Genomic DNA, 26,596 nt, shown 5'->3' on the forward strand with positions numbered 1-26,596 from the left:
CCCAGGGCCTGGGGTCCTGGTCTGGAGGCAAGGGCCCACCTCTGCTGGGGGGACAAGCCTGGGCTTTCCTGCTTGTCCCGGGGGTCGCTGGGGGGTGAAACGCTGGGCTTCAGGACTCTGGGGACCACATGGAACTTTCCTTCCAGGGTCCCCCCACTTCCCAAACTTCCTGTCGTGCCCTGACCTCTACGCCGAGGCCCCGAGGAGCCCAGACCTCAGCTGCATCTTCCTCATGCATTCTTTTCTCTCTCCTGGATAAATAAGACACGGGGTGGCACCTCCCACCTCCTGGAAATATCCCAGCTCAGTGGTCAGGGCCGAATGCTGATAACTTGATGATGCAGTGATAGACAGTCCTCCTGAGTGGGGTGGGGCTGGAGGGGGCTATGCCCTCTGTCCTTCCCCTGGCAGGGGGACGGAGGGGCCACGGTGCCCCAGAAACCTAAAGTCTGACTCAGCAATAAAAATGGTAACTGTGGCTGGTTCCCCTCCATCAGATTAGACAGTTCACACAGCAGGGCCACAGGCTTTATTTCCTTCCGTGTGTGCATGTTCAGTCGTGTCTGCCTCTGCGACACTGTGGACTGCAGCCCGCCAGGCTCCTCTGTCCATGGGGATTCTCCAGGCAAGAATACTGGAGTGGGTTGCCATTTTCTCCTCCCAGGGACTCTCCCCCACCCAGGGATCAGACCCGAGTCCACCTGCATCAGCAGGCGGATTCTTTATCCCCGAGCCACCAGGGGAGCCTCGGTCAGCTTCCACCCACTGATAACCGCCTTCGGTCTGGATTGTGAGCTCCCGCAGCTGTGACTCAGACAGACTGCCTCCCCCTGAGGTCACACGATCCAGAGGTTCCGAACCCACGTGTGGGCTCATTTCCAGTAAAGTCCACAGCCTCCCTGCCCTGCCGCTCCCCGATGATGCCCCTCATCGCCTTCTCCCGGCTCAGTTCAGCCCTCCTGCGGCCTCCTGTCCCCAGAGGGTCCCCAGTCTGGTGAACGGCATCTCTTCCTCTGGGCCAGGGGTCTCCTGAGACAGTGGCTCCCTTACCCCCGAGTCCTCCGGGCCTGCTGTCTTGGGATAATAAACAAGACCCAGGGAGTCCATTACAGGGGGCAGGGAGTAGGGGGTTACTAAACCCGGTTCAGTTCTGACCCAGACTGGGGATTCAGACACCACTCAGGGACTTCCCTCGCAGTCCAGTGTTTAAGAATCCTCCTGCCAATGCTAGGGGACACGGGTTCTATCCCTGGTCCGGGAAGAGGCCACATGACTCGGGGTAGCAGTCCATGTGCCACGAGGACTGAGCTCTAGAGCCTGAGCTCCACAGCAAGAGAACAGCCCCCGCTGGCTGCAGCTGGAGAAATCCCATGAGGAAGGAAGACCCAGAGCAGCCAAAATTAACAGGAATCATTAAAAAAAAAATCACCAATCAGATATCATCCTGTCCCCAAGGATCCCTTGTGGATGGCCTATTTTTTAATTCTCTATGTGCACTGACTCAAACCAGTCCATCCTAAAGGAAATCAGTCCTGAATATTCATTGGAAGGACTGATGCTGAAGCTGAAACTCCAATCCTTTGGCCACCTTGTGCGAAGAACTGACTCATTGGAAAAAGTCCCGATACTGGGCAAGATTGAAGGCAGGAGGAAAAGGGGACGACAGAAGATGAGATGCTTGGATGGCATCACCAACTCGACGGACCTGAGTTTGAGCAAGCTCCGGGAATTGGTGATGGACAGGGAAGCCTGGCGTGCTGCAGTCCATGGGGCCGCAAGAAGTTGGACATGACTGAGCGACTGAACTGAACTGATGTGTGCTGGCTGCCCCAGAGCTCTGACGTGTTACTCGGGTTGGGGGTGCGGGGGAGGTTGGAAGGGGAGTAGAGGGAGGTGGGGTGGGGTTCGTATGCCTGGAGCCTGGGGCAAAAGAGGCCCCAGAGGCGGCCTTTGCCACATGGTTGAGGGCCTCACCCTGAGCCCCAGGCCCTCTGCCAGTGGCCTGGTATCCTGGGGATTTTCCCAGACTGCACTGCAGAGGTTGCCAAGGCCCCATAAAAGGGCCCCGGGTGGTTCCCAAGAACAGGGAAGCAAGGAGGAGCCTCTGCCCAGAACCGTGGGAGCAAGAAGCCCGGGGAGGGGGCAGGGCCCCGGGCCACCCAGGCTCCGTCCCAAACTGCGCTACAGTCAAGGCCCTGGTGACACCTGAGGGGTCCTTCCGGGACCTTCTCACCTAACCTTGGAAGAAGGAAATTCAGGGAGTGGGGGGCTCCAGATAGAGATGGGAAGTCATAGAGCTTCCAGAAAGTGACATGACCTGCCCGGAATCCTGCTTCATGGCAAACACCAGACCCGAGTGAGTCAGGCCTCCGACCTCTCTGGAAGGGAACAGGGTTAACCGACATAAGGGATCCCATGAAGTCTGGGGTCAAATTATGTGAACCAAAATGCCCAGCACCCAGTATGCACAATGGCTAGGAGGTGTATGTTTCGAGGGGGGTGGACAGGTCGAGGGAGGCAGGCCTGTGCAGCCGTGAGGATCATGCCCGCCGAGTCCCAGGCAGGTCCCAGCAGCTAGAACAGGCCAAGACACACGTCCCGGCCTAAAGGCTTACAGGTCAAGTTTCACCAAAGGTGCAGTTAAGACTTCAAATCCTTCCCCAAAGTCAGGGGCTTAGAAGTTGCCAGAAATTTCAAGGTAGGCATTTCAAGCTTAAAGTTTTCCATTTTGTGAATTTCCTCTGATTCTCTCTGAAAGGTTGAAGCAAAACTTAGCCTCAGCAAATGATTAGGAAGCCAAGTCCTAAAGCCAGAAATGGGATTCTAACTATTAGGTAAAATTAGCACTTTATTTTTTTAGTTCAAGTATAGTTGATTTTACCTGGTGCCTCAGAGGGTAAAGAATTCACCTGCAACATGGGAGACACAGGTTCAATCCCTGGGCTGGGAAGATGCCCTGGCGATGGAAATGGCAACCCATTCCAGTATTTTTGTGTAGAGAATCCCATGGACAGAGGAGCCTGGCGGGCTACACTCCAGGGGGTCACAAAGAGTCAGACACAGCTGAGAAACTTGCACTTTCACTCACAGGTGACTTACAAGGTTGTGTTAGTTTCAAGTGTACAGCAAAGTGATATATATATATATTTTTTTTCAGATTCTTTTCCCACATAGGTTATTACAAATATTTTTAAATTTACTTTTAACTGGAAGATAATTTGTTTGCAATGTTGTGTTGGTTTCTGCTAAACAATGTGAATCATATTATAAATGTTGAGTTCCCTGTGGTATACAGTATGTCCTTGTTTATCTATTTTATATGTAGTAGTGTGTATATGGAGAAGGCAATGGCACCCCACTCCAGTACTCTTGCCTGGAAAATCCCATGGATGGAGGAGCCTGGTGGGCTGCAGTCCATGGGTTCGCCAAGAGTCGGACACAACTGAGCGACTTCCCTTTCACTTTTCACTTTCATGCATTGGAGAAGGAAATGGCAACCCACTCCAGTATTCTTGCCTGGAGAATCCCAGAGACAGGGGAGCCTGGTGGGCTGGCGTCTATGGGGTCACACAGAGTCGGACACAACTGAAGTGACTTAGCAGCAGCAGTGTGTGTATGTTACTCCCAAATTTCTAATTTATCCTTCCTGGCATTTTCTTTCAATCAAGACTCCCTGCCAGGGTATGAGCAATGCAATGGCCACGAGTGTCTAGAAGCATCCACTTTTTTTTGGTCATGCCACATGGCATGTGGTATCTTAGTTCCCCGACCAGGGATGGAAACTGCACCCCCTGCAATTGGGCTTCCGTGGTAGCTCAGCTGGTAAAGGATCCACCCTGCAATGCAGGACAGAACAGCTGGATTCCTGGGTCAGGAAGATCCCCTGGAGAAGGGAAAGGCTACCCACTCCAGTGTTCTAGCCTGTACAGTCCGTGGGGTCACAAAGAGCCGGACATGACTGGGTGATGTTTCACTTTCATTTTCCCCTGCAGTGGGAGCACAGAGTCTTAACCACTGGGTCACCAGAGAAGCCCCTAGTAGCATCCACAGAGCTCCTTCCTGGAGCAACCTGCATCCACTGAGGGCATCCTGAGGGCAGGGACTGAACTTAATTTATCTTTATCCCCAAAGGCAAACCTCAATGAAGGTTCAAGGATTGTGGAAGGAGCCTCGGATGCAAAGCATTGAATTCCAATAAGGAGTCGAAGAATTACAAAGATTTTGTCCTGGAGGTATGCTCGCTTGATAGGTCACCTAATTGGGAAAGGCAAACCTCAGACACCTGTAAAAGGAGAACCAATTACTAAGGACAAAACAATTCGTTAACAATGGAGGGAAGGGTTGGGGGAAGGGGAGGTGCCTCAGAGAATCCAGAAAGTTTGAGGGGACAGATAAAACCTAAGCTTTGATTTCAGGTGGAAGGGACCTGGGATGCCAACCCAGGGGAGGGTCTCCTGGGGGCCTGCGGCAGAAGGTACCAGCCCAGAGAGACCACTCAGGAGATCCCATCCACGGTCAGTGGGAGGGAGTCTACAGCCTCGGACGGCCTGCCCCTCTTCCCTGAAAATTAAAAACCCAGGCCAGGGAGCTGCTAATGGCTAGAGAGCTTAACTTATTGCTGTGTCCTCTCTCCTGAGGCATTTTATTAGCAACGATCGCTTCCAAGTGGAAGCTACTTCTCTTAAGAGATTCTCATAGGATTCAGGCGTCTCAGGAGCGCTTGGCCCCCGAGGGTCACTTGCCGCACAGGGAAGCTTAGTTTGGGCCAACACTCAGGGGGCAAGGGGCACGGATGTGGGAAAGCGGGACGATCAGAGACTGGTCCTCCGGCCCGAGTGCTCCGAGCGCCCACCCCGGGCCTGGCCTGGGGGACGGGCCCTCCCTGCCTGGTTTCGGGAAGAGTCCGGGAGGGAGAGGATCCCTGCCCGCGGCGGCGCCGACCCTGGGGGCTTCCTGCGTTTCCCGCTCGCCGACGGGGAGGGAGGGGCGAGGGTTATCCGGTCCCGCCACCGCTCGGAACCCGGAGGAGCCGCCGGAGGAGCTCGCGCTAGGCCCCCGAAGGGCGTCGCGCCCCTGACCCCCAGGCCCCAGGTGAGGCGGTCAAGGCCGAAGCGCAACCAGGCGGGGGCGCGCCGGGACCCCGCGGGCCGGAACCGCGGCACACGCCGCTCCCGGAGGCTTCGGCTCTGCAATTTGAACCGAGGAGGCCGGGCGGCCCGGCCGCGGTTCGCAGCGGCCATTGGCTGCGGCGGCGCGGTGACATCAGCGCGGGGGGGCGCGGGCGGAGCCCGGGAGGGGAGTGTCCGAGCGGCTCCCAGCCCCGAGCCCGAGAGCCAGAGGCAAACCGATGCCGAGCGGACATGGGCCGCCAGCCCCGGCGCCTAGCCGAGCCCACGGAGCGGAACGCGCAGCTGCGCCGACTCGGCGCTCTCGTCTCTGGGGACCCAGGTAGGCGACGGGTTCCCCCCCCCCCACCCCGCCTTTGGTCGCTACAGCCCCCCGGCGCCCCGCGGGGCCTCGGTGGGCTCGGTGTGGGGACCTCGATTCCCCCACCACCACCAAGGGGGCGGAGGGGATTGAAAAAGGCGCTGTAGGGGCGGCGGGGCCGGGAGCGGGGCCGGGTGTCCCCATTCCTGCGCCCGCCCCCGGGTGGCCAGGCTGGGGCCCGGGGCCACGCACCCGTGTCCGAGCAGATCCGGGCTGGGGAGGAGTGGGTGGAGGTCGATTTCCCCTCCCCAGACTGGGCTTAGCCGGTCGGATCCGGGCGCTGCTCTGGGGGTGGGGACGGGGGACCACCCGTCTTTGAACGGTTCACCCCTTCGCCCGGGTGGGTGACGCTGGGGCGGGAGCACAGCCTTCGGCGGCGCGCGGTGCCCCCGAGAGGGGGGCGTGTGTGCAGAGTTCTCCGTGAATCAGAACCCGGTCACTCGCGCGTAGTGGTAGAGGCGTGCACACTCGCCCTGGTACACTCGCTGCAGTACACGCCGCCCCGTGTCACCGCGCCGCGCGGAGAGGGGCGACGAGCCGCCCGGCAGGGAACGGCCGAGCGAACAAACCCTCCTCCCGCCCCACACCCTCCCTCCCCGGCTCGCCCCGCCCCGCCCCGCGCGCCCGCCTCCTCGGGAGACCGGGAGGCCGAGGCTGGGGGGGCGGCCGCGGCGCCGACAGGCCGGGTGGGGCAGCTTCCGAGCCCGGCCCGTGGCAGCGCGCGGGACCCGGTCGAGCGCTCCGGGCCTGGCCTCGAGCCGGGAGCGGCGGGTTAATGATTTAATCACCCTCTCGGAGCGGTGGAGCGCGATCGGCCGTCTGTAGCTCCGCCCCCTCCCCGGAGCGCCCTCCGTCCCGGGGGCACAAAACTGCCCCCCACCAGCCCCGGGCGCGTCCCGGGTGAGCCGCTCTGCGCGCCGGGCCGCCGCCGGTGAGTGTCCCGCCCGCCGGGGAAGCTGGGTGGGAATCGGAGCGGGGACTGGCGGGCTTCCCGGGGGAGGACGGGCCGGGGCGTGTGTGTATGTGTGTGTGTGTGTGTGTGTGTGTGAGTGTGTGTCTGGGGGAGGGGTGCTCTCGGCTAACTCAAACCAGATTCCTCGTTTCCCGACGCGACGCCGTAGCCTGCGCCTGGGAAGTTTTCTTTTTCTCCCCGGGAGAACGAAGGGGAAATACAATGCTTTCTCTTTTCTTGTCACGCTTGCGATCTGACAGGCTCCCACGGCCCTGGGCTGCGTCCCCGGTGCCTGTTCTCTGCCCCTTTAGCTGAGCAGTGGAACGGCGGACAAGGGTCCCTGAGCTGTGTGAAGGTCCCTGCTCCTCTCCTGGGGAGGTTAGGTGCCGGTGGTGGTGGTGGTGGGGAGGGGTATCTCCCTCTTCCTGACCGCCCCCTCCAGCGACCATCTGGACCGGAGCGAGCTCCGCCATCCAGCGCGCGTAAACAATGAGGGGCCCGGTTACAGGAGGGCCTCCAGCAACGCAACTTCTTTGCTCAGTCTGGGTCTCTAATAACTCCCTACTCCCTCCGCCCCTTTCCAAGGCCGAGGTGGAGGAGGGGACCCCCCGGCAGGACGGACTGAATTTTAAGAGAACAAAGAACAGGGCACAAAGGAAGGGGAAAGCTGAGCTGTGGGTTTCCCCCAGAAAAGGGGAGTTTGCTGGACCAGGCCTGGGCTTAGCCAAGCCTCTAGGTGGCCCCAGGGCTCCAGAGGCGGTAATGGAACACCCGCTGAGGACTTGGAACAGGAGAGGCTCCCTCCCTGTGGGGTAGCCGGGACCCTGTGTGAGTCTGGGGGCGGGGCGGTGCCTGTGGATGCCAGCTTTCATCAGCTGCCCTGTGCAAGGTGCCCGTGTGACCGACCGATTGCTGTGGTTTATCTCCTCTGAACTTGGACTTTGCCCCTCCACTCCCTGGGGACAGCTGCTCCTTCCCATAAATGGGGGTTCGTTGAACCTTGGGAGACCCCCGGGCAGTTTCTCCTGGTCTTCCCAGGGATCCTGGGGACACTGCAGGGACTGGGAGGGGGTCGGTGTGATGAGATGAGCCTGGGGGTTGGGGTCTCCGCCGGCCGTTCTGCCGTCTCCCTGAGTTCCTGGAGCTCCAGCTCACGGGTGACCATGTGCTCATGAGATGCTCCCTAGCTCAGGCCTCGACTTTGAGGATTCTTCCCGTCTTTTTCTGGAATGTCCACCTTTCTCTTGACTCCTCTTCCATTTCCCTCTCATTTCTCTCCCCCCTCCCCAAACCGCCCCCTCCCCCCCCAACTCACCGATGCTCACTCCAATCCCATGTAGGGACACACCCAACCGACTTTGGTCCTGTTGCCTCATGAAACCCAACAGTCCAGCCCTCACAGGACTGGAGACCGGGGAGCCCCAGGTCCAGAAACTGTTGTCTGAGAAGTGGTGGGGGGGGATTGGGTGGATGTTGAACCCTGGAGAAGGACCCTAGACCCTTCCTTACTCTCAGGAGCTTTCGATAGGACCTCTGGTTGACTCTGGCTCAGGGCTCCTCGCCGCCTCCGCCTTTGGAACGGCTGATTGATTTCTGCAGCCGGGACATGCTGTGCCCAGGTGTGGCAGGCAAGGTGCCTGCAGCAAGCAGGCCGCCCTCTGCCCTCTCGCCTGCCCCCTCTCCTCCGAGCAGGAAGGTGGGACCAAGCTGGGACCGGAGGCCTCAGAGGCCAGACTTGCTGTCAGGCAGTGACTCCAGTCTCCAGTGGCTGGAGCTTCCACAGGCTCAGAGGATCCTGTCCCTGTGCGGGGAGGGAGGAGCCCGTCCCTTGGAGGAACAGGATCTGGGTTGATGCCAGAGATATGCTTGGGGGCGGAGGGAGACGAGTTGAGCAATCTGGCCCTGGAAGCTGCGAGAGCCTCTCCTGACCTATGTGCTGGAGGCCTCTCCACAACCTCGGGGAAGGGAACCGAGCCCTGGACCCACGGGCAGAGTGTCCTCAAGGCCAGCACCTCTGGGGACTCGGGGAGGGTGGGATCCTGTTGGGAGGGACTTGTGTGGTGACTGGACGTGACCCTTTGCTCACAGGGCACCGAGAAGGAAGTGAACCCTGAAGGATCCGGCATTCCCACTCACTGAGTCCCTGAAACTCTATTTTAAAATACAAGGAGCCTTGGGCTTCCTTCCAGGAACTCTATCAGAGTCTCTCCCCAGGCACTACCAGCTTGCAGCTTGGGGCTGCAGGCCAGGGAGGCAGCACTGATGTCCAGACCCCCCTCCCCACCCATTTCCAGGAGCAGGGTCTCTGGTGGCCCCCACTCAGCCTCCCAAGCTCGAGAGGGTCTCCTTTCCGGGTCGGGTGAGCCCTGTTTGGGGTTACCTAGCCCATAAGAAACCGTGGGCATTTCCCCCTCGTTCCTTCATCCCCGGGGGTTGAGGGCATCTGAAAAGCAGCAGAGCTGGGACAAGAAGGATCCCTGGGGCTGACCTCAGGGACAGCATCTCTTGCCCAGCCAGGCCGCTCTGACCACCATCTCTTCCCCTGGCCAGCAGGGTGGCAGATGATGTCTGCCAGGGCAGCCTCCCTGGGAGCACCTCAGGGTTCTTATACCTGCATCCAGGCAGTTCTTGGGGTAACTGGACTTGGTCTGCAGACCCCAGCTTCAGATCCGTGACAGTGAAGCCAGGCTCTGTGTTCAGGTGTCTGCTCCCCGCCCCTCCTTCCTCTCTGCACTCAGATGTCCACTCCCTGCAACCCTTCTCCGTTCCTCAGAACGTTGTCCTTGGCCCACTGAGACATCAAGAGGAGCCCCTGTGTTCCCCCTGCCCTTGGGGTTGATGTCTCAGTCAGATGGTGGGAATGGAGAGCCAGAGAGGGTACAGAAGAACCCCTCCAGGGCTGGCAGTACCGTCTGTGGACACCTCTGATGAGGATCCGGTGGAGAGTTAATCATGTTGATAAGTAACCATTATTTGTTTCTGGTAGCTGGTCCCCCCGATTTCTAAGTTTGCTGACCTACATCTTAGGGAGGAACGGGAGGGCCTTATCCCCTGTATTGAACTGAAAGCAGAAAGAACTGAAGTCCCGCTGAGAAAAGCCAGGCTCCTCCACCTGTTTCCTTAAAGGTTAAAAGGTAAAGAAGAGAGAAGGGAAGGCAAATGGGGAAAGAGACCAAGTCTAGGGGCTGCGTGATCCCACTGTTGGTCTGGACTAGGCAGTCCACAGATGGGCTTGGAGGCTCCAAGGATACCCCTTCCCCACAACAATTCATCCTGGGGCCACCAGGGACTTTGAAAGGGGTCAAGCCTGGGAGCCTTTTGGATCAGGGAGTCCTTGGGTGACACTGAAGGTGTGTGTCCTCTTTGAGCTTGGGGAGTGACTGTTGGCAGAAAGTCCCAGGGGATGCTGGAATTGTACCTCTCAAGGTGTAGAGATGGGGCACCTGCTGAAAAAGAACACGTTATAGCATCATTCTCACAGCAGACAGGGAAGCGTGCTCACCCCTTATAGATCCTCGCGTAAGGGCTTTACCTGTGTTCGCTTGTTTCACCTTCACAGTAGTGCTAGGAAGTACGTGGTGGTATCAGTCGCTTTATAAATGAGTAAGGACACTGAGGCACAAGTACCTTGCCTAGTGTGGCCGAGCCAGCTGGTCACTGGGGAGTCTGGCTCCAGGCTGCACGCTCCATCCCGCAGAGTCAAGGCGGAAATTCACCAGCCTGCTCTAGAGCCGGACCTGATCCGCCTGGCTCCCTCTGGAGACTCAGGGTGTCCTTTGACGCCCCACTCCTCAGCTGAGCACTCTGCTCTTAGGAGAAGCCAAGTGAAACCAGACAAGATCAGGCCGATCTGATTGCAAGCCCAGCCGTTTCCTTCTGGGGCCCCGGGCAGGAGGGGGGAGCATGGGGCCCCCCGCAGGCACTCCTTGTCCTCCCCTCCTCCATCTTCTCCCCTCTGTGCTGGGAGCTGGGCGGCTGGGGAAACACACAGGGACACCCCCACACCCCGACACCCACCCCCACCCCTCCAGGAAGAGGCCCGTAAGCTGGTGAAGCTGCCGATCGCCCGATCGCCCTCGAGCCACTGGCTCCTCTAGGCTTGGCTCCAGAGCTGCCGCTTCCTGTCACCCCCGGGTCAGGGCTCACTCCTTTCCCTCCCGCGCTGGTTAGTGATGGGGCAGGGCCTTTCTCCCTCCATGCCAAGCCTTCCCTGCTGGCCCTCCTGCTCTCCTTCCTCTGGCCTGAAGCATAGGCTTCTGGGATGGAGAGGGAGCAGGGTGGAGAGAGAATGGCCCATCCCTAGCCCAGGAGGAGTGTGGTTGCCCAACTCCATGGACTTCCTGGGGTGGGGGGGGGCGACTGTGGTCTCTATGTTGCGGGATTTGTCTTGTCCTTTCCCTGGAGTGGTGGGAAATGAGGAGCCTGGACTTGCAATATTTTAACCTGAAATTCTGTGCAAAGTGGTTGCCTGGTGGGTACTCATGCGTACATAACTTTCGTCAGATTTGAGTCCAGCACCCCCAGCAATGCTTATGGCACTATGGTCAAGTCGGAAAAGCCCAGGGTTCAGAATCGGGCAGACTGGGACAGCTTTGTGCTTAGCAGCTGTGTGACTCAGGGGAAGCATTTAACTTACAGCCTCAGTTTTCTCATCTGCAAGATGGGAATGATGCCAATAACTCCATGGGATTGTTGGGAAGGGCACTTAGGGTCTTTCAAATGCCTAGGACAGTGTTCTTACTTGCCCCTCCAAAAGGGAAGCTTAAACAAGATAAAGTGAAGCTTAAACAAGATAAAGGGAAGCTTAAACAAGGTATAGTGATGTCCATTTTCTTTCTCATGCTTCCTCCATGACCTGTGGTCCAGGGGGCGCGTAGCCACCTTGAAGTCCACGATAGCATCTAAGGTATCATTTCCTATTCTTTAAGCCAGACTGGACATTGTAGTTTTCGGCAATAAAAGGGTAAGTTAATTATCCAAACTGCAGTGTGTTTTCCCTCAGCCTGAGTGACTGGCATTGTTTTCCTAAAACTGTAAGAACTATAAATTCTCTAAGATGGTTGAGAATATCTTTATGAATCTAGTGGTGAGTATCACAATTAACGGAAATACCTCTAAAACAGCATCATCAATAGGAACATAATGCCAGGCACGTAAAGAAATTTTATGGTTCCCAGTAGCTACATTTTAAAAACTACAGACTGATGAAACCCATTTTTATTTTGCTTTAATTTTTTGGCTATGCTGTCCAGCACACGGGGCCCCAGTTTCCCAACCAGGGACAAAACTCACACGCCTGCGCTCAGAGTCTTAACCACCGAACCGTCAGGGAAGTGCCCTGGTGAAATCGATTTTAATGTTATGTTTAAGCCAGTATGTTCAAAATACTGTCATTTTACCATGTAATCATAAAAAATATTAACAAGATATTTTACATTTTCTTTATACAAGGTCTTCAAAGTCCATTGTGCATCTTACATATATTGTTTGTTTAGTCGCTAAGTTGTATCTGACTCTTTTGCAACTCCAGGGACTGTAGCCCGCCAGGCTCCTCTGTCCACGGGATTTCCCAGGCAGGAATGAATATGGAGCGGGTAGCTGTTTCCTTCTCCAATATTTTACACCTGTAGCACATGTGAGTTGGGATGCTAAATTTCATAAATACCCCCTCGGAATTGGGATTTACAGTTGAAAAAGTAGGTTCACACACTCGAGGTGTTTTAAACATACTTAGGCTTTCTAATAACTGAATCAGGCGTCAGTTTTTCATTTAAAATCATTAAAATGGAAAAAGATTTAAAAACTCAGTTCCTTGGTGGCACTCGCCGCCTTTCAAGCACTCGACAGCCTGATGTGAGTGGGGCTACTGTGCTGGATGACTTGGGTTTAGGATAGCGCTGTAAATGCCAGGAACCCTGCGCCTCCTTGTCAGTAGTAGAAGTCAACATTATGTTGGCAATTGTAGCAAATTTAACAAGATAAGAATGAGGAATGGAGGAGGCAGAATTATTATTAGTTGCAGATGCTGGGTTGGTCTACTTGCAAAGCTCAAAAGATTTAATCATATGGTTGATTAGGGTGTGTAAAGACAGTACAAGCTTAGTAGGGTAGACATTAAATAGATATAAATTTTAAAATTGCAGCTTTCCCATATACCAGTTACCACCAGTCAGAAGATACAGCTACATGAAAGGGGCTGGGTATAAAACCCATTCACAATGAAAGACCATAAAATAACTCAGAGTAAACACGACAAGACGTGTGTCAGACTTGTAGGAAGACAACCCACAGAATTTAATGGAGAATGTCTAAAAGAGTTGAATAAATGGATATGAAGACATGATGTTGTGATAACATCGACTCTCCCCAAATTAATTTATTGTTTGCTTTCAATCCCAATGTAATTGTATCAGGATTTCTTTTGGAACTTAATAAAATGTATCTCAAGTCCTTCAGGAAGACTTCACTGCATTAGAAAAGCCAAGAAGTTTTCAGGAAAAACAGTTAAAGTAGGGAGATTATCCTACTGAATACTCAAAACATATTTTACAGAGTCGATAGTATAGACCTGGTTTCGGAATAAACAGAGACCGATAAGCAGGATGTGAAGAACTGACTCATTTGAAAATACCCTGATGCTGGGAAAGATGGAAGATAGGAGAAGAAGGGGACAACAGAGGATGAGATAGTTAGATGGCGTCACCGACTCCATGGGCATGAGTTTGAGCAAGCTCTGGGAGTTGGTGATGGACAGGGAGGCCTGGCGTGCTGCAGTCCATGGGGTCGCAAAGAGTCAGCCATGACTGTGCAACTGATCTAAACTAAATAAAGCAGGAAAGGAAGTCCAGAGAAAGGGTGGGTGGGTGGTATCTATATCTATATCTATATATATCTGATGAAGGTAGCCTCTGATCCTTTACTCATAATTTATACCAGTTTTATACAGAATCAGTGACTAACTTGGTTATATTTTAATTTTTTATCTATAAATGACCCACAGTTTCAACTCACAGACATCTTTGTATTTCCTTTACTAGTATTTTTATCTCCATGAGTAATTTTTCATTGTTACATTACCTGGTAGTTTTAGAAGAAGTGAATATTTTCATAAAACTTGGGAGTGGGGAGGGTCTTTTGCTTCGTGGTTTTAGAGCCAGAAATTATAAAACAGATTTAAGCATTTAAAAACTAATAAGCACTCCATGGAAAAGAAAACAACAAAATCACCTCATTGTAGACAGGCATATGATACACTTGCAGAAATATTTGCAAAATACAGTCAACATTCTTAAGAGCCTTAAGATTTAAAGTCATACAAATCCATTGGAAAAGATAAAGGACCGCCCCCTCCCCCGCCCCCAAAATGGGTAAAATGGCTTCCACAAGCAATTCATTAGAGAAATATTTTCTAAAATGCCCTCCCTCTTTAGTAATGGGAAAAATGAAAATGCAAATTACAAGTTTGCAAAGGTGGTGGTGACCGTGGTTTTTTGTTGTTTTCAACTAAGGACACCATGATGCCTGGCATTGGGCAGCGTCATCCTCTATCTTGGTGAAACTGTAACTTGGTAAAACCTTCTGGAGAACAAGTTAGCAAGCGAAACAAAAGTAATTTTACTCACTTATCTGTGTGTATCCTCCGGAAATGGACCTGGGCATACTTAGCTGGAAGGCTGCTTGTTACAGTGTTGGAAAGAAACTGAAACATCAGTGGCAGATGTAAAATAGGCTATTAGGACTTAATCTAGAATAACGTAGTGGTATTTATGAACATGTAACCATTTTCACTCAAATGCAAGCAGTGGTTGGCTTTATTCATCCCTCTCTGGTGGAAAGTGCTGCTTGTATTTTGAAAAAAAGGGGGCAGGGAGGGACGGAGAAACACGTCTAAATTAGCATTATCCCAGAAACACGTCTAAATTAGCATTATCCCAGAAAGTAGCATGCAAATCTCGTATGTAATTTACAGTTTAAATAGATGCATTTGAAAAAGTAAAAAGAGGTGAAACGACCATTTTCTTTAACTCAGTATATTCCAAATATTATCCTTTTCTAATATGATATCATTTGACAATATTTTAAAATACTATCATTTGAAAAGATTAATTCTAACATGCAATCCCTGTGGGAAATGAGCAAAGTCGCACTCTCTTTTTTGAAGTCCAGTGTCTATTTTACCCTTTAGCACAGATCAACTTGGACATTTCAACCTGGACTCCATTTGGGGTGCACATTCCGAGCGCCCCAGGGCCACTGGGCTGGGGGCTGGGGGCCCACACATTCTGTAGTGATGCTGGAGGGGGCAGAGGGTGGGGTCCTTAAGGTCTGTGCTCCACGCCAGCGTCCTGATCACCCGGAGCCAGTTCATCCCCCTCCCCAGTGGTGGTACTCTCCCGCCTCCCCCAGCCCCCAGGGATGCCTGGAGAGTGGGCGGTGGCTGCTCGCTGCTGCGGAAAGCTTGTAGTGAAATTGGGCTTTTGTTCACTTTCCCTTCCTTCCGGGAAGAATCCATCTGCTGGAGGATGTTTATCTCCAGGAAACGGGACTTGTGGCTCCCTTGAGCCAATGAACCCAAGGTCTAGATTGACTCGGAGAGGCAGGGAGGGTGGAGCCAGCGCCAGGCACCCAGCCTGGGAGGTTTCAGGGGAGGGATGGGGTCCAGGTGCTGGTCTTCCTTTCCGGCAACCGGGAACCACCAAGAAACACAAGCTGGAGATTGCAACAGGGGCAGGCATGAGAAACACTTGAAGTGGGGCTTCGTGCTGGACCCACGCTTGACTCTGCTGGGCGAGTCCTGGCTTTTGCTTCAGGGGGGTCCTCCCCAACTCTCACCTCTCGGGAGGGTTCTCAGAGCAGGAAGCGGGGATGAGATCTGGAGTAAGGAGGGGCCTGCCCATTTGAACCATCCCTGGGAGCAGATGCCTGATGGGGGTGTCCATCAAGTGAGTCTCAGTCCCCAGGTCTTAGATAAACAGCATGCCTGCCTAATCCCACCCAATCACCATCTCTGTCCATGAGCACGTTCTCAGCTGTGGACATCTGAATCAGCCAGGGGGTTGTGTCCCCAAGTTCTGCCAGAAACTGGCTCAAAGCACCACTTAGTAGCTGAGAGAGAGAGAGAGCATGAGGGCATTCACTCCATCTGAGCCTCAGTTTCTCTTTTCTGTACAATGGGGGTGATCGTGACACCCTGCGTGCAGGGCCAGGGACCTAAGTTTAATGATGCCGCCACACAATGCCTGGCACGTGGCAGGCATCCAGTGTATGGGAACTGCTGACGGCATGCCTATGTCTGCATTGCTGGTGGTCGGCCAGTGGCTGGGGCCCCGTGTCCTTGTGTGACCCCGCCTCTCTGCGTTCCCTCTGCTCTCTGGTAGCCATCGGGAGACCCGAACTGGGGCTGTGGAAGCAGCAGAGACCAAGCCGTCACCTGCCCAGGGTACCACTGGGGGATGGCCGCTGTGGGAGGCCGGCCTCCAGCTCAGGGCTTCCGTGTCACTGGAAATCGGCCAGTCTCCAGCGTGGGAGTGGAGATTGTCATTTCTGAATTGCTAGTTGTTGGAAAGGAGGTTCTTGGGGGCAGGGGGTGGGTCCTAAGCTCCCTATTTCCCCTGCCACCAGGTTTTATAGGTTGCCCACTTTGTCCTCCCAGGCAACTTAAAACGAGGACATGATAAACTCTGTCCTTCTGGGGGAGGTGCAGATTTAGCAGAAGGGAGAGAGAGAGAGAGAGGACAGACATCAACAGGAGATTTTTTGATCCTTTGATTTGAGAGTATGTGGCCTGAGCCCCACGCCCTTGCCCTTCCCCTCCCAGCCCCCACCCAGCGCCTTGTATGGGCTGCAGCTGCCGGAGCCTGAGAATCTGATAGTTTAAAGCTGGTTTGGAAATTAAAATTTTTTCCTTAAGCCTTTGATGCTTTGGGATTTTTACTATTATTATTATCAAAACAGCACTGCCACATTAAAGGAAACTTTTTTTTTTTTACAAAAGCCCATTTTCCTCTCCAGCCTGACATCACTCCTTGATTTCTCTGCCTGCCCTTTTGCCTTTCTTCGAGGATGCGTATGTGTGTGTCGTCTGTGATCAATGCGTGTAAACAAGTCTTAAGTTCTGCCTTTTTCTCCTGCTCGAGGTTGTTTGATGATCAGTTTCCCACATCCTGCGTGGTCTTCATAGACCCCATTTCTTGTGCTTACAGGATAATCTGTTGAGTTAACATGTCCTTGTTTTCTCAACCATTTTCTTACTGCTGGGTGTTAGGCTGTTTCCAGTCTCTTGATATTATGAATGAGGCATCAGTGGCTATCTGTGTTGCAGACTTTTTTCTGCTCTGAAATAGTTCCAGAGGGTGGGTTTCCCACTATGGGGGCTCCTGGATCCTTCTCAATTTAAAGTTAAGTGTTTCAAGAACCTGCCGTAATGGCCGATGCCCCAAGACCATCCCATCCTGGGGTCGTTTTGTCCCTCCCTGCCTGGTGGCATCTGGTACCTGCTGCTCAGTGGGAGGGAAGTCCTCCTCTTCCCCTTTCCTGGTCAGTGCCACCAAGATGGTAACAGACTCCAGAAGGTCTAGCCCCATGCCTGGCAGTGAGTCAAAAGCCCGTGTTATCTGCAAGGATCTATAGAGACTGGGAGATGGGGGCCTGGGCGTCAGCATGCCCTGGGCCCCCCACCAGCTCTGTGGCCTTGGGCACGTGCTCTTCTCCAGCCTGATAGCCCGTCAAGGCCACTGGATGGGATAATCTCTGGGCTGTCCTTCACTTCTCAGTCTTGGGAATCTCTGAAGTTGAGGGCATTGTGGATGGCTCTGTGGGCGTCATGTGGCATTGTGGGTACCACCCTGTAGCACCATCCCCAGGGGCGCACACGAAATCCACGGAGGGGCTTCCCTGGTGGTCCAGCAGGTAAAACTCAGTGCCAGGGGTGTGGGTTCGATTCCTAGTTGGACAACGAAGATCCCACGTGTTATGTGGCATGGCCAAAATATTTTTTTTTGTAATTAAAAAAATAAAAATTCCACCTAGATGTGGGAAGAAAAACACCAGAACTACTATGTTGTATTTTGGCTTTTTTTTTTTTTTTTAAGGAAAACTAAAACCTATTAAGTGATACTTGGATTGACAATAGCCTCATATATAATCTATAAAATATATATCTATGTGTGCGTGTGTATACAGAGTACAGGCTCCATGCTTTAATGTGCTGAGATCCCCACACTCTGGGTCATGCATCACTATTTTAGTGTTTGGAGTCGGGCTGTGGGAATAAAGCCCTGGCTTCCGTCCATGACCCCAGGGCAAATCTCTTAATTTAGTCTCTTCATCTCCAAGAGTATGGTCGCTCCACAGATACACAAGTGGTACAGGAGTTATAATAGTGATATCTCATGCTTCCATCCTGGGGTCTTTTTTTTTTCCCTTAATTTAATTGCGGCCATTCAGGCTCAGATTATTTTAAGACAGGGCTTCTTAATATCCTGGTGCCGACAGCAGACTTTCAAATAGAGAGGGCTGGTGGCAGTGTTAGTGAAGGGACAAAAGCTTCCAGATACACTCAAGGCAGCGAGAGTGACCCCACAGCCCTGCCGAAGTCCCTCCTGCTCTGCGTAGCAACGGGCATCAAAGCTCCTGAAGTCTCTTCTGTGTCTCCTCTGTTCCCTCTGCCGCCGGCCGGCTGTTGGAATAAAGCAGTCTTCCGCTTTCTCTGGGGCTCCTTTTCTTCTCAGGATAAGGCAGATGAGCATTCCAGAAAGCGACAGAGCCTCGGGACACCCGTGGCCCTCCTGGCGCCTGCGTTTCTTGCACAATCTCCTGCAGCGTGTTCTTCCAGCTGTTGGATGTTCTGAGCACAACACCACCCCCGCCCCTGCCCCATTCTGCGAATTCAGCTTCTTCCTGGTGACAGCGTTGGTTGCACCCCTGAGCTAAAGGCCCCTGGCCTACCAGGCAAGACCCCCTCTGCTGGGCTCCAGCTCCGCTTTGAGCCTATCCTGCAGTCTGTCCTCCGTCTCCTCCCCCATCGGGATGCTCAGGCCCTGAGGTCTCCACCTGCAAAACTGGCCCTGGATGTGTCCTAACCCTGGCATACCCCGCCCCGTCCAGCTCCTTCATCACACCCTCATCCTGGCCCCTGCCCATCTCCACAACCATAGCCTCGTCCTAGCGCACATCCTCTTTGCCCTGTATTACTGCCTCCCCTCCTCTCTGCCTGAAAAAGCTTCTGGTATCCAGCCCAAGGCGCGACTGAGCTCGAATGCCCCCTTGTGTCCAGCCACGTTGCTTGGGGTCGGCCTGGGTGGTTAGAAGCGGAAATGCTGGAGGGGGCGGGTGGCTGTGGCCGTGGGTGTGGAAGTGTGAGTCCTCCATGTACCGGGTGAGCTTACAGGCCAGCTGCACGGTGGGAGGCCTGTCTGGCTGCCCCAGAGGAGCTCAGGTCCATCTGGGAGCCGCTGGGCTAGTGACGAGGCGGGGCAGTGCCCTCTGGACAGCCTGCCAGGGAGGATGAGGGAGGGTGTGGTCAGAGTTGATCCAACCAGGAGCCTGGCCTGGCCTCGCAAGGAGGGCTCCTCGCCCTGCCATGGAGGAATACTCTGTGCTCAGTGGGCCAAGAGGAGTGGAATCAGATTCCAGAGGAGGCGAGGGCGTCAGGGGGAGATGCAAGATGCTGCTGTCTTCCCTTGCTCCGCCAGGAAAGCAGGATGTGGCTTCCGGGGTGGAGGGGGGCGGGGGCGTCCCACCCAGGGTGTGCCGTGGGGAGTGGCTGCCTATTTTAGCCACTTCCCCTGAGCTGAGTCACGGGGCTCAGTAGAGCCCCCTCCTGAAGCCACGGCGCCCTGGGGCACAGGCCCCTTCCGGGTGGCACTCAACATCGCCCCCCAAACTGGTGCAGGCCACCTGCTTGTTCTTATCCTCAGAGTTTCACCTCTTCACCCCCAGGTTGCTCCCTGTTCAGAGCTTAGGCTGACAGTGTCATGAGGATGCCGTAAGACCAGAGATTTGAAACAGCCTGGTGAGTGGACTCTGACTAGTCCTGGAGCTTCAGCCATAGGGCCCCAGGGCTGCAGGGTCCCGTAGGCCCCCCTTGCTGGGCAGGGCGCCCAGTGAGTGACTCCACCTAGGCCCCCGCTCTCAGGACTTGGGGCGTTCTCATGCTGGAGGTCAGAGATGGCTTGGTTTCTCACGAGCCACAAAGCCTCGTCCCCACCCCCAGGGAGTGAGACCACAGGTGGCAGATAAGCGCTGGCCAGACCTGCCTGGCCTTCCTGGGGTGCGGGGCTGTGCAGGGGCCTAGGGATCTCCCTGCCGGCGCCTCGAGCCCTGACCTCTAGCTCTCCCCTTGAGAATGTCCCAAGAGAGGGTGATAGGATGGTGGGGACCCTCCTGTCCTGGAGCCACGATGGCTGGGGCCCCTGGTCCCCGCAGGTGGCCACGGGGGTCCACACCGTCCCGGGCTGAGTCCTGGGCAGCGGGGCCTGCGGTTTCCTTTCCGTTCTAACAAGCACTTGAGCTCAGGGAAACCGCAGTGCCTGACGTTTCTCCCTGGGCCTGGGGATTCCTGCCATTAGCTTGAGACCCTTACGCAACTCTGGAGGTTCCTGTCACAGATCCCACAACTCTGATCCTTTTCGTTTCCTCCCCTGTTCCTCCCTCCCTCTTTTCTTTTTTTTTTTCCTGCCTGAGCAGGCATACAGACTCTCACTCCAGGACTGGGATTCTCAACCCAGGTGCTCCCCCTGCCCGCGGGGGACACCTGGCCAGTGCGGAGCGGCTTTGCTTGTCCCAGTCACAGCTGGGGAAGGGTGCTGCTGGCATCGGGCAGGGAGCAGCCAGGGAGGTGGCCAGACGGCCTACAGGAAGCAGGATGAGCCCCCACCACAAAGGACTCAAAGCTCCAGGTGTCAGTAGGGTCAGCATCGCATTGATCTTCTCCAGCCAGCAGTTGGGGGAGGGAGTTGGAAATGGTCCCTAATCAGAAGCACTACCCACCAAAGGCCAGAAAGAGGCCTGGCGTGGAGCAGAGAGAGCCCTGGAGCAGGAGACCGGCTTCCAGCCCGGCTCTGCCCTTTGGCACATAAATCTGGATACGTCCCTTCGCTTCAGTGAGCCTGTTTTCTCATGCAGAAAATGAAGGAGTTGTGCTGAGAGCCGAGGCTTCTGTGACCAGAGGCGGGAGCTGAGCTGCAGGCAGGTTGAGGACACGGACGCTCACCTTCTATTCTTGCCTCACTGCCCTGATGGCAGCAGAAGCCTGGGGGGTCCTCCAGTATCCAGAGTGCCTTAGAGACCTGATTTGATTTCCTTTGATGCGAATAGTTCTGAAGCTGACACACTCCATTCTCCTCTTGGTTAGCCAAAGAGTTTTCCCTAAAGTTGGCCTGAGACCCCATGGCTGCCCCCAAGGGTCACATACGGTGACTCTCTGCTGGAGCAATGTGGAAGGGATGGCCCTGAGGCCAGTACTTTGCATGTGTGTCTAGTGTAGGCAGCAGCAGACTATGGCCCAGATCTGGCCCACCACTTGTGTCTATAAATAAAGTTTTATTGGGACACAGCCATGCCCGTTTGTTTACATACAGCCTACTGCTGCTTTCCTACCACTGCAAAGACAGATTTGAGTAGCTAAGACCAAGACCATAACTGCCGTAAAGCTGAAAATCTTTGCTGTCTGAACCTTCATGGAGAACACTTGTCGAAACCTGGTCTAGCGGCTCCGCGTCTGATAGTTTAGAGGTCAGATCCCAGGGTATAGGGAGGGGTGAGGTTAGGGGTGGAGGAAGCGAATTTTCCTAAGGGTCTGGTGAGGAGGGGGTCATCTCAAGGCCTTTCAGAGACGTCCTCCCCTGACTCTGCCAGCCCACCTCCCCGGGGTGGCAGGTGAGCCCCGGAGCCTGGCTCCCAAGGCCTTTCAGAGACGTCCTCCCCTGACTCTGCCAGCCCGCCTCCCTGGGGTGGCAGGTGAGCCCCGGAGCCTGGCTCCTGCTGCCCGCCGCCCCGGAGAACTTTGTTTGCTGGAGTGAGGAGCACTGAGACTGCCTGGGGGCGGGGGAGCACGTGCTGGCAGGGGAACCATCAGGCTGGGCGTCCACAGCAGGATAAGGAACGAGGAAGGAGCGCGTGGGGGTGGGGAGTGGGAGGGCGTGGAGACGTCAGGCCCGGAGCCCCGGAGCTGTAGGCTGAGCTGAAGCTGTCCTTGGGCTTGGGAAGGCAGAAAGGCAGCAGCCCAGAGACTGGGGTGGGAGGTGGCATTTCGACAGGTGTTTGGAGACCGACTGTGCCAAGAACCGCCGGACGGGCTTCAGTGGCAACGGGCCTGTTGCAACCCTCCGGAAGCTCATGGTCTGGTGGGGAGATGACAGTCCAGCCAGCAGCTGGAGAACAACATAGCCAGTGCCCGCTGGGGCCCGGGACATCCATAGTGCTGGGGGTGTGGGACCAGGAGGCCGGTGGGGTCTCACTGGGTTAAAGCAGGTTTCCTGGAAGAAGTGACATCTCAGATGAGCCCTGAGGATGCTGGGTGAGCCTGGGGACTGGTGTTCCAGCAGGGACCGTGTGTGTCCAGTTCGGAGTCCAGGAGACAGAAACGCAGGGCCAGGGCAGACCGCAGGGGTCACGGAGAGGCGAGGAGGGAGGCAGGGACCGGGCGCCAGATAGGGGGCTCTGTGCTGGGGAGTCCTGGGTGGGTTCTGTTTTAGCCAGAAGGTGAAGGATCGGGGAAGGGGAAGCAGGGCCAGGTGGGATGTGGCGGCTAGCCTGGGGCAGCATCAGGAGCAAGGCGTCCTGTGGGGCATCCTGAGTTGCCCCTGGCAACCCGCTCTGCTCAGCCCTGGGCTGCTGGGTTTAGCCTTTGGGGCTGGTTTGGCTTCAGCGTGGGACTTCACCTTGGACTCTGTTTCCCAGTCTTGGACTCTGAGAGGTGGGCAGAGGGTGGACCCTTGGCAGAGCTCAGAGCCCCACGGAGAAGGTGCGGAAGGCGGGGTCCTCACTTCTGGGACACCCAGCGAGGACCGGAGCGCTGGGGAGCCGGTTCTGTGAATCCCTGGGCCCCACCCTCATTCTGATTCAGAGAGTGGGCAGGCCGCCCAGGTCCCTGGAGGTGTCAGCCGCGCTTCCCTGGGGCCTGTCCTGTCCTACCCCTTCTCTTAGGGCTGTGACTCAGGCTGAGGTGTCCACTAACTTCACAGGGATTGAGGGCAGCCAGCTGGAAGAACTTACAGCCTGTCTCCAGACCGGTTGTTTGCGGGAGTCAAGTCCCTCCCTAGTCTGCCGCCTGCCCGTTGCACCTCCCCCGCTAGCTGACGGCCTCCTGGTGGGGTGGGGGAGGCAGGGTGTGGGGGAGACACGGTCCTTTAGACGCAGAGCGGCTCTCAAGCGTCAGGGCAGGCGTGTCAGTGGCTACCTGAACTCCAAAGAGCGCTGGCTTAGCCCCAGAGCCTATGCAGGAGGGAGCCGGCAGGATTCTGAAATTGATCACTAGCTTATTTCACACTGTCTCACTTGGGTGGGAGGGAGGAGGTGTAAATGGCAGCCCCTGGGCCGGATGGGCTCTGGTGCTGGGCGGACAGCTGGGTTAACACTTGCCCTGCTGTGCTCTTCTTGCAGCACTGTGATCGCCTCCTTATCGCCCCTTCCAGCCGCCGGACTTCACCTCTGACTGCCGATCCACCTCTGACCCCCCGATCCACCTCCGCCGCACTTCACCGCTGACCCCCGATCCACCTCCGCCGGACTTCACCTCTGACCCCCGATTCACCTCTGACTTCCGATCCACCTCGGAACCCCTGGTCCACCTCCGCCGGACTTCACCTCTGACCCCCCATCCACTTCCGCCGGACTTCACCTCTGACTCCCGATCCACCTCCGCCGGACTTCACCTCTGACCCCCGATCCACCTCCGCCGGACTTCACCTCTGACCCCCCCCATCCACCTCCGCCAGACTTCACCTCTGACCCCCGATCCACCTCCGCCGGACTTCACCTCTGACCCCCGATCCACCTCCGCCCGACTTCACCTCTGACCCCCGATCCACCTCCGCCGGACTTCACCTCTGACCCACCCCCCTCCCTCCACCTCCGCCGGACTTCACCTCTGACCCCCGATCCGCCGCTGCCGGACTTCACCTCTGACCCACCCCCCTCCATCCACCTCCGCCGGACTTCACCTCTGACCCCCGATCCACCTCTGCCGGACTTCACCTCTGACCCCCCATCCACCTCCGCCGGACTTCACCTCTGACCCCCACCCACCTCTGACCCCCATCCACCTCCGCCGGACTTCACCTCTGACCCCCACCCACCTCTGACCCCCGATCCACCTCCGCCGGACTTCACCTCTGACCCCCGATCCGCCGCTGCCTTGGAGGCCCCTGTCCTCCGCCCCAGCAGGATGCCCATCCTCAAGCAACTGGTGTCCAGCTCGATGCACTCCAAGCGCCGCTCGCGGGTGGACCTCACGGCCGAGATGATCAGCGCCCCGTTGGGCGACTTCCGCCACACTATGCACGTGGGCCGGGCGGGGGACGCCTTTGGGGACACCTCCTTCCTCAACAGCAAGGCCGGGGAGCTGGACGGCGAGTCTGTGGACGAGCAGGCCCCGTCCTCCTCCTCGTCCTCCAAGCGCAGCCTCCTGTCCCGCAAGTTCCGGGCCAGCAAGCGGTCCCAGTCAGTGACCCGGGGCGACAGGGAGCAGCGAGACGTGCTGGGCTCCCTGCGGGACTCAGCTCTCTTCGTCAAGAACGCCATGTCCCTGCCGCAGCTCAATGAGAAGGAGGCCGCGGAGAAGGGCTCCAGCAAGCTGCCCAAGAGCCTGTCGTCCAGCCCCGTGAAGAAGGCCAGCGCGGAGGGCAGCCTGGAGGAGGCGGTGCCTCGGCGAAATGGGGCCGCCGGCCCGCACTCCCCAGACCCCCTCCTGGAGGAGCAGGCCTTCGGGGATCTGACGGATCTGCCCGTGGTGCCCAAGGCCAGCTTTGGGCTGAAGCACGCCGAGTCCATCATGTCCTTCCACATCGACCTGGGGCCCTCCATGCTGGGCGACGTGCTCAGCGTCATGGACAAGGGGGGCGAGTGGGAGCAGGAGGACGGCGGTTACCATGGCGACGGGGACCCAGCCAGCGGCCCGGCCCCCGCGCCCAGAGCGGCCGGGCAGCAAGGCGAGGGGGGCCCGGACGCGCCCTCCCGCGCCCTGCAGGATGAGGGCTGGGCCGCGGCCGCCCCCAGCCCCGGCTCGGCCCGCAGTGCAGGCAGCCACACCACGCGGGACAGCAGCTCGCTGTCCAGCTGCACATCCGGCGTCCTGGAGGAGCGCAGCCCCGCCTCCCGGGGGCCGGACCGCGCGCCGGCCACTCTCCCTGCACAGCCACCCGACCCCGAGTTCTCCTTTATGGATGAGGAGGAGGAGGACGAGATCCGGGTGTGAGCTGGAGGTGGGCGGCTCTGGGCGAGGTCCCCTCCCTGCCCCCAGCCACGCAGAGGCAGCCAAGGCCTTGACCCTGAGCCTCATGGATGAGGGGCACTGCGAGCCTGGGGGCCCAGGAGGACTTGAAGCTGGCTTGGGTGCCTGACTGTTTTGTTTTTTTTTTTTTTGCACACCCTGCCCTGCCCTAAAGCTCCTAGGATGGGGCTGCATGCTTGCAGCAGGCATCAGCTCTCCCAGCCCCAAGACCTCCAGTGGATGCTGCTGGCAACCCGAGTCCCTGCCACGTGGGGCGATAACAGGGCAGCCGGGGTCGCCAGGACTGAGGACACCTGAGTCGCCTCTTTTGTCCTGGCGTTTCTGCTGTGACCGGAAGCGACCATCAGAATAAATGCTTGTGCCAGGTCGCCTGCACAGGGAACCCCTCGGAGGCAAAGCGGACCTAACGTGTACACTAAACGCGACCCCTTCCGGGGACGAGAACAGGATGCAGAACGGAAGGAAGGCTCCAGGCGGCTTGAATTTTCAGTCAAGACGGGGCCTTCCAGGATGACACTAGGCTAGGCCACAGCCCTAGCTCTCTCCCTCTGCGTCTGTTGGTTCTTGTGTTTAAATCTTTCTAGAGCAATACCGGGAGCGGTGTTGTAGACCCGCCACTGGGAGGAAGACGAATCCTTTTAGAAAGACCTTTATACTAAGTGCTTCCAAACTTTATTTAGAGCTGTATGGGGTGGGAGGGGGTGGTCTGTGTGTGTCTGTCTTTGGCCCCCTCCCCCATAGCTGTTAACAACTGGGCAGGCAGCCAGTGTAGAAAATTTCTGGAAGATGATTATTAAAAAGGCTGTCATTCCTACGGGGGTGGGGTATAAAACCTTTCTTTGAATTGGGTTGTTCCTTCCCCCTCCCTCAACCCGGACTGACTACTTCCCCTTCCTCTCTCAGGCCTCTGTCCAGGGAACCCCCTTCCCCACCTCTGAGTCAACAGCCTGGAGAGCAGAGTGTTGCCAGAGCTAGCAACAAAACAGAATGCTGAGTTAAATTAGAATCTCAGGCATACAGAGGATACTGTTTTTAAGTATGCCCCCTGCCTTATTTGGCACATACTTAGACTAAAAAGTTAGTGTTTTTCATTCTGAAATTCGGATTTCCCTGTGTGCTTGAGTTGAGCTTGGGTGTGAGCCCCAGAGTTCAAGCTGACTCACCTCCCCACGTGCCCTTGGAGCCAGCGGAGGGCGGGGGCAGACAGAACCAGCACGGGGTCCAGCCGGGGTGGAGGCAGATGCGCACTCAGACTGTAGCTTAGTGTTTGAATCAGGTGCCCCTGGTTTCCAGTCCTGCAGCCCCCCTCCCCCCCCCCCCCCCCCCCCCCCGCCACCAGCTGCCCTTAAAACCCATCTAGACAGTGGTCAGTTCCAGATTTTAAACTGTATATATATTTTTTTTCATGAAAATGTTAAAAGAGCAAGGAAACATGAAAATAAAAGGCTCTACGGCATGCCTGGTGTTCTGTCTCTGCTTTTGGAGTTGGGGTTATTTCAGGATGTGGGGCAGGGTAGATAGGAGGGTGCAGATGGGGGGACCTGTGGCTGCCCGAGCCCCCCCCCCCACCACAGCCCTCTAGGGCCTGAGGTGGCTTCTCTCTCTGTCTCGGGGGTCTGCCCCTCCTGCACGGTTCTCCAGCTTCTGGAAGGACATGGCCTTGTGTGCCCGTCTGCCCAGGCAGGCCCTTGGGGGCTCTGGGATTT

General features: G+C 56.3%; 1 protein-coding gene and 1 long non-coding RNA gene across 13 annotated transcripts; one reads left to right on the top strand and one right to left on the bottom strand.

Annotated features, from left to right (window-relative positions):
• Window positions 1–3,963: 3,963 nt before the first annotated feature.
• On the bottom strand, window positions 3,964–5,882 carry LOC139039200 (uncharacterized). Its single transcript, XR_011492492.1, has 2 exons — window positions 5,680–5,882; window positions 3,964–4,282 (listed from the first exon to the last, which is right to left on the bottom strand). It is a non-coding gene; the product is annotated as an uncharacterized lncRNA (long non-coding RNA).
• CDC42EP4 (CDC42 effector protein 4) lies at window positions 5,296–26,346 on the top strand. 12 transcript variants are annotated; one of them, XM_070480041.1, is made up of 4 exons: window positions 5,296–5,448; window positions 19,379–19,451; window positions 20,126–20,348; window positions 23,042–26,346. In XM_070480041.1, exon 4 carries the CDS (start codon window positions 23,826–23,828, stop codon window positions 24,852–24,854), a length of 1,029 nt encoding a protein of 342 aa, XP_070336142.1. In that variant the 5' UTR covers window positions 5,296–5,448; window positions 19,379–19,451; window positions 20,126–20,348; window positions 23,042–23,825; the 3' UTR covers window positions 24,855–26,346. The 12 variants fall into 12 exon arrangements, with proteins under 12 accessions (XP_070336142.1, XP_070336140.1, XP_070336146.1 ...); XM_070480042.1 differs by lacking the exon at window positions 5,296–5,448 and adding an exon at window positions 6,131–6,418; XM_070480039.1 differs by lacking the exon at window positions 20,126–20,348.
• The last annotated feature ends 250 nt before the right edge of the window (window positions 26,347–26,596 follow it).

Source organism: Odocoileus virginianus, chromosome 17 (assembly GCF_023699985.2).
Source record: "Odocoileus virginianus isolate 20LAN1187 ecotype Illinois chromosome 17, Ovbor_1.2, whole genome shotgun sequence".
In the NCBI taxonomy this organism is placed as follows: domain Eukaryota; kingdom Metazoa; phylum Chordata; class Mammalia; order Artiodactyla; family Cervidae; genus Odocoileus; species Odocoileus virginianus.

Bases quoted from the DNA above. Each gene is read 5' to 3' on its own strand.
- CDC42EP4 (XM_070480041.1), top strand. From the start codon at position 23,826: ATGCCCATCCTCAAGCAACTGGTGTCCAGCTCGATGCACTCCAAGCGC.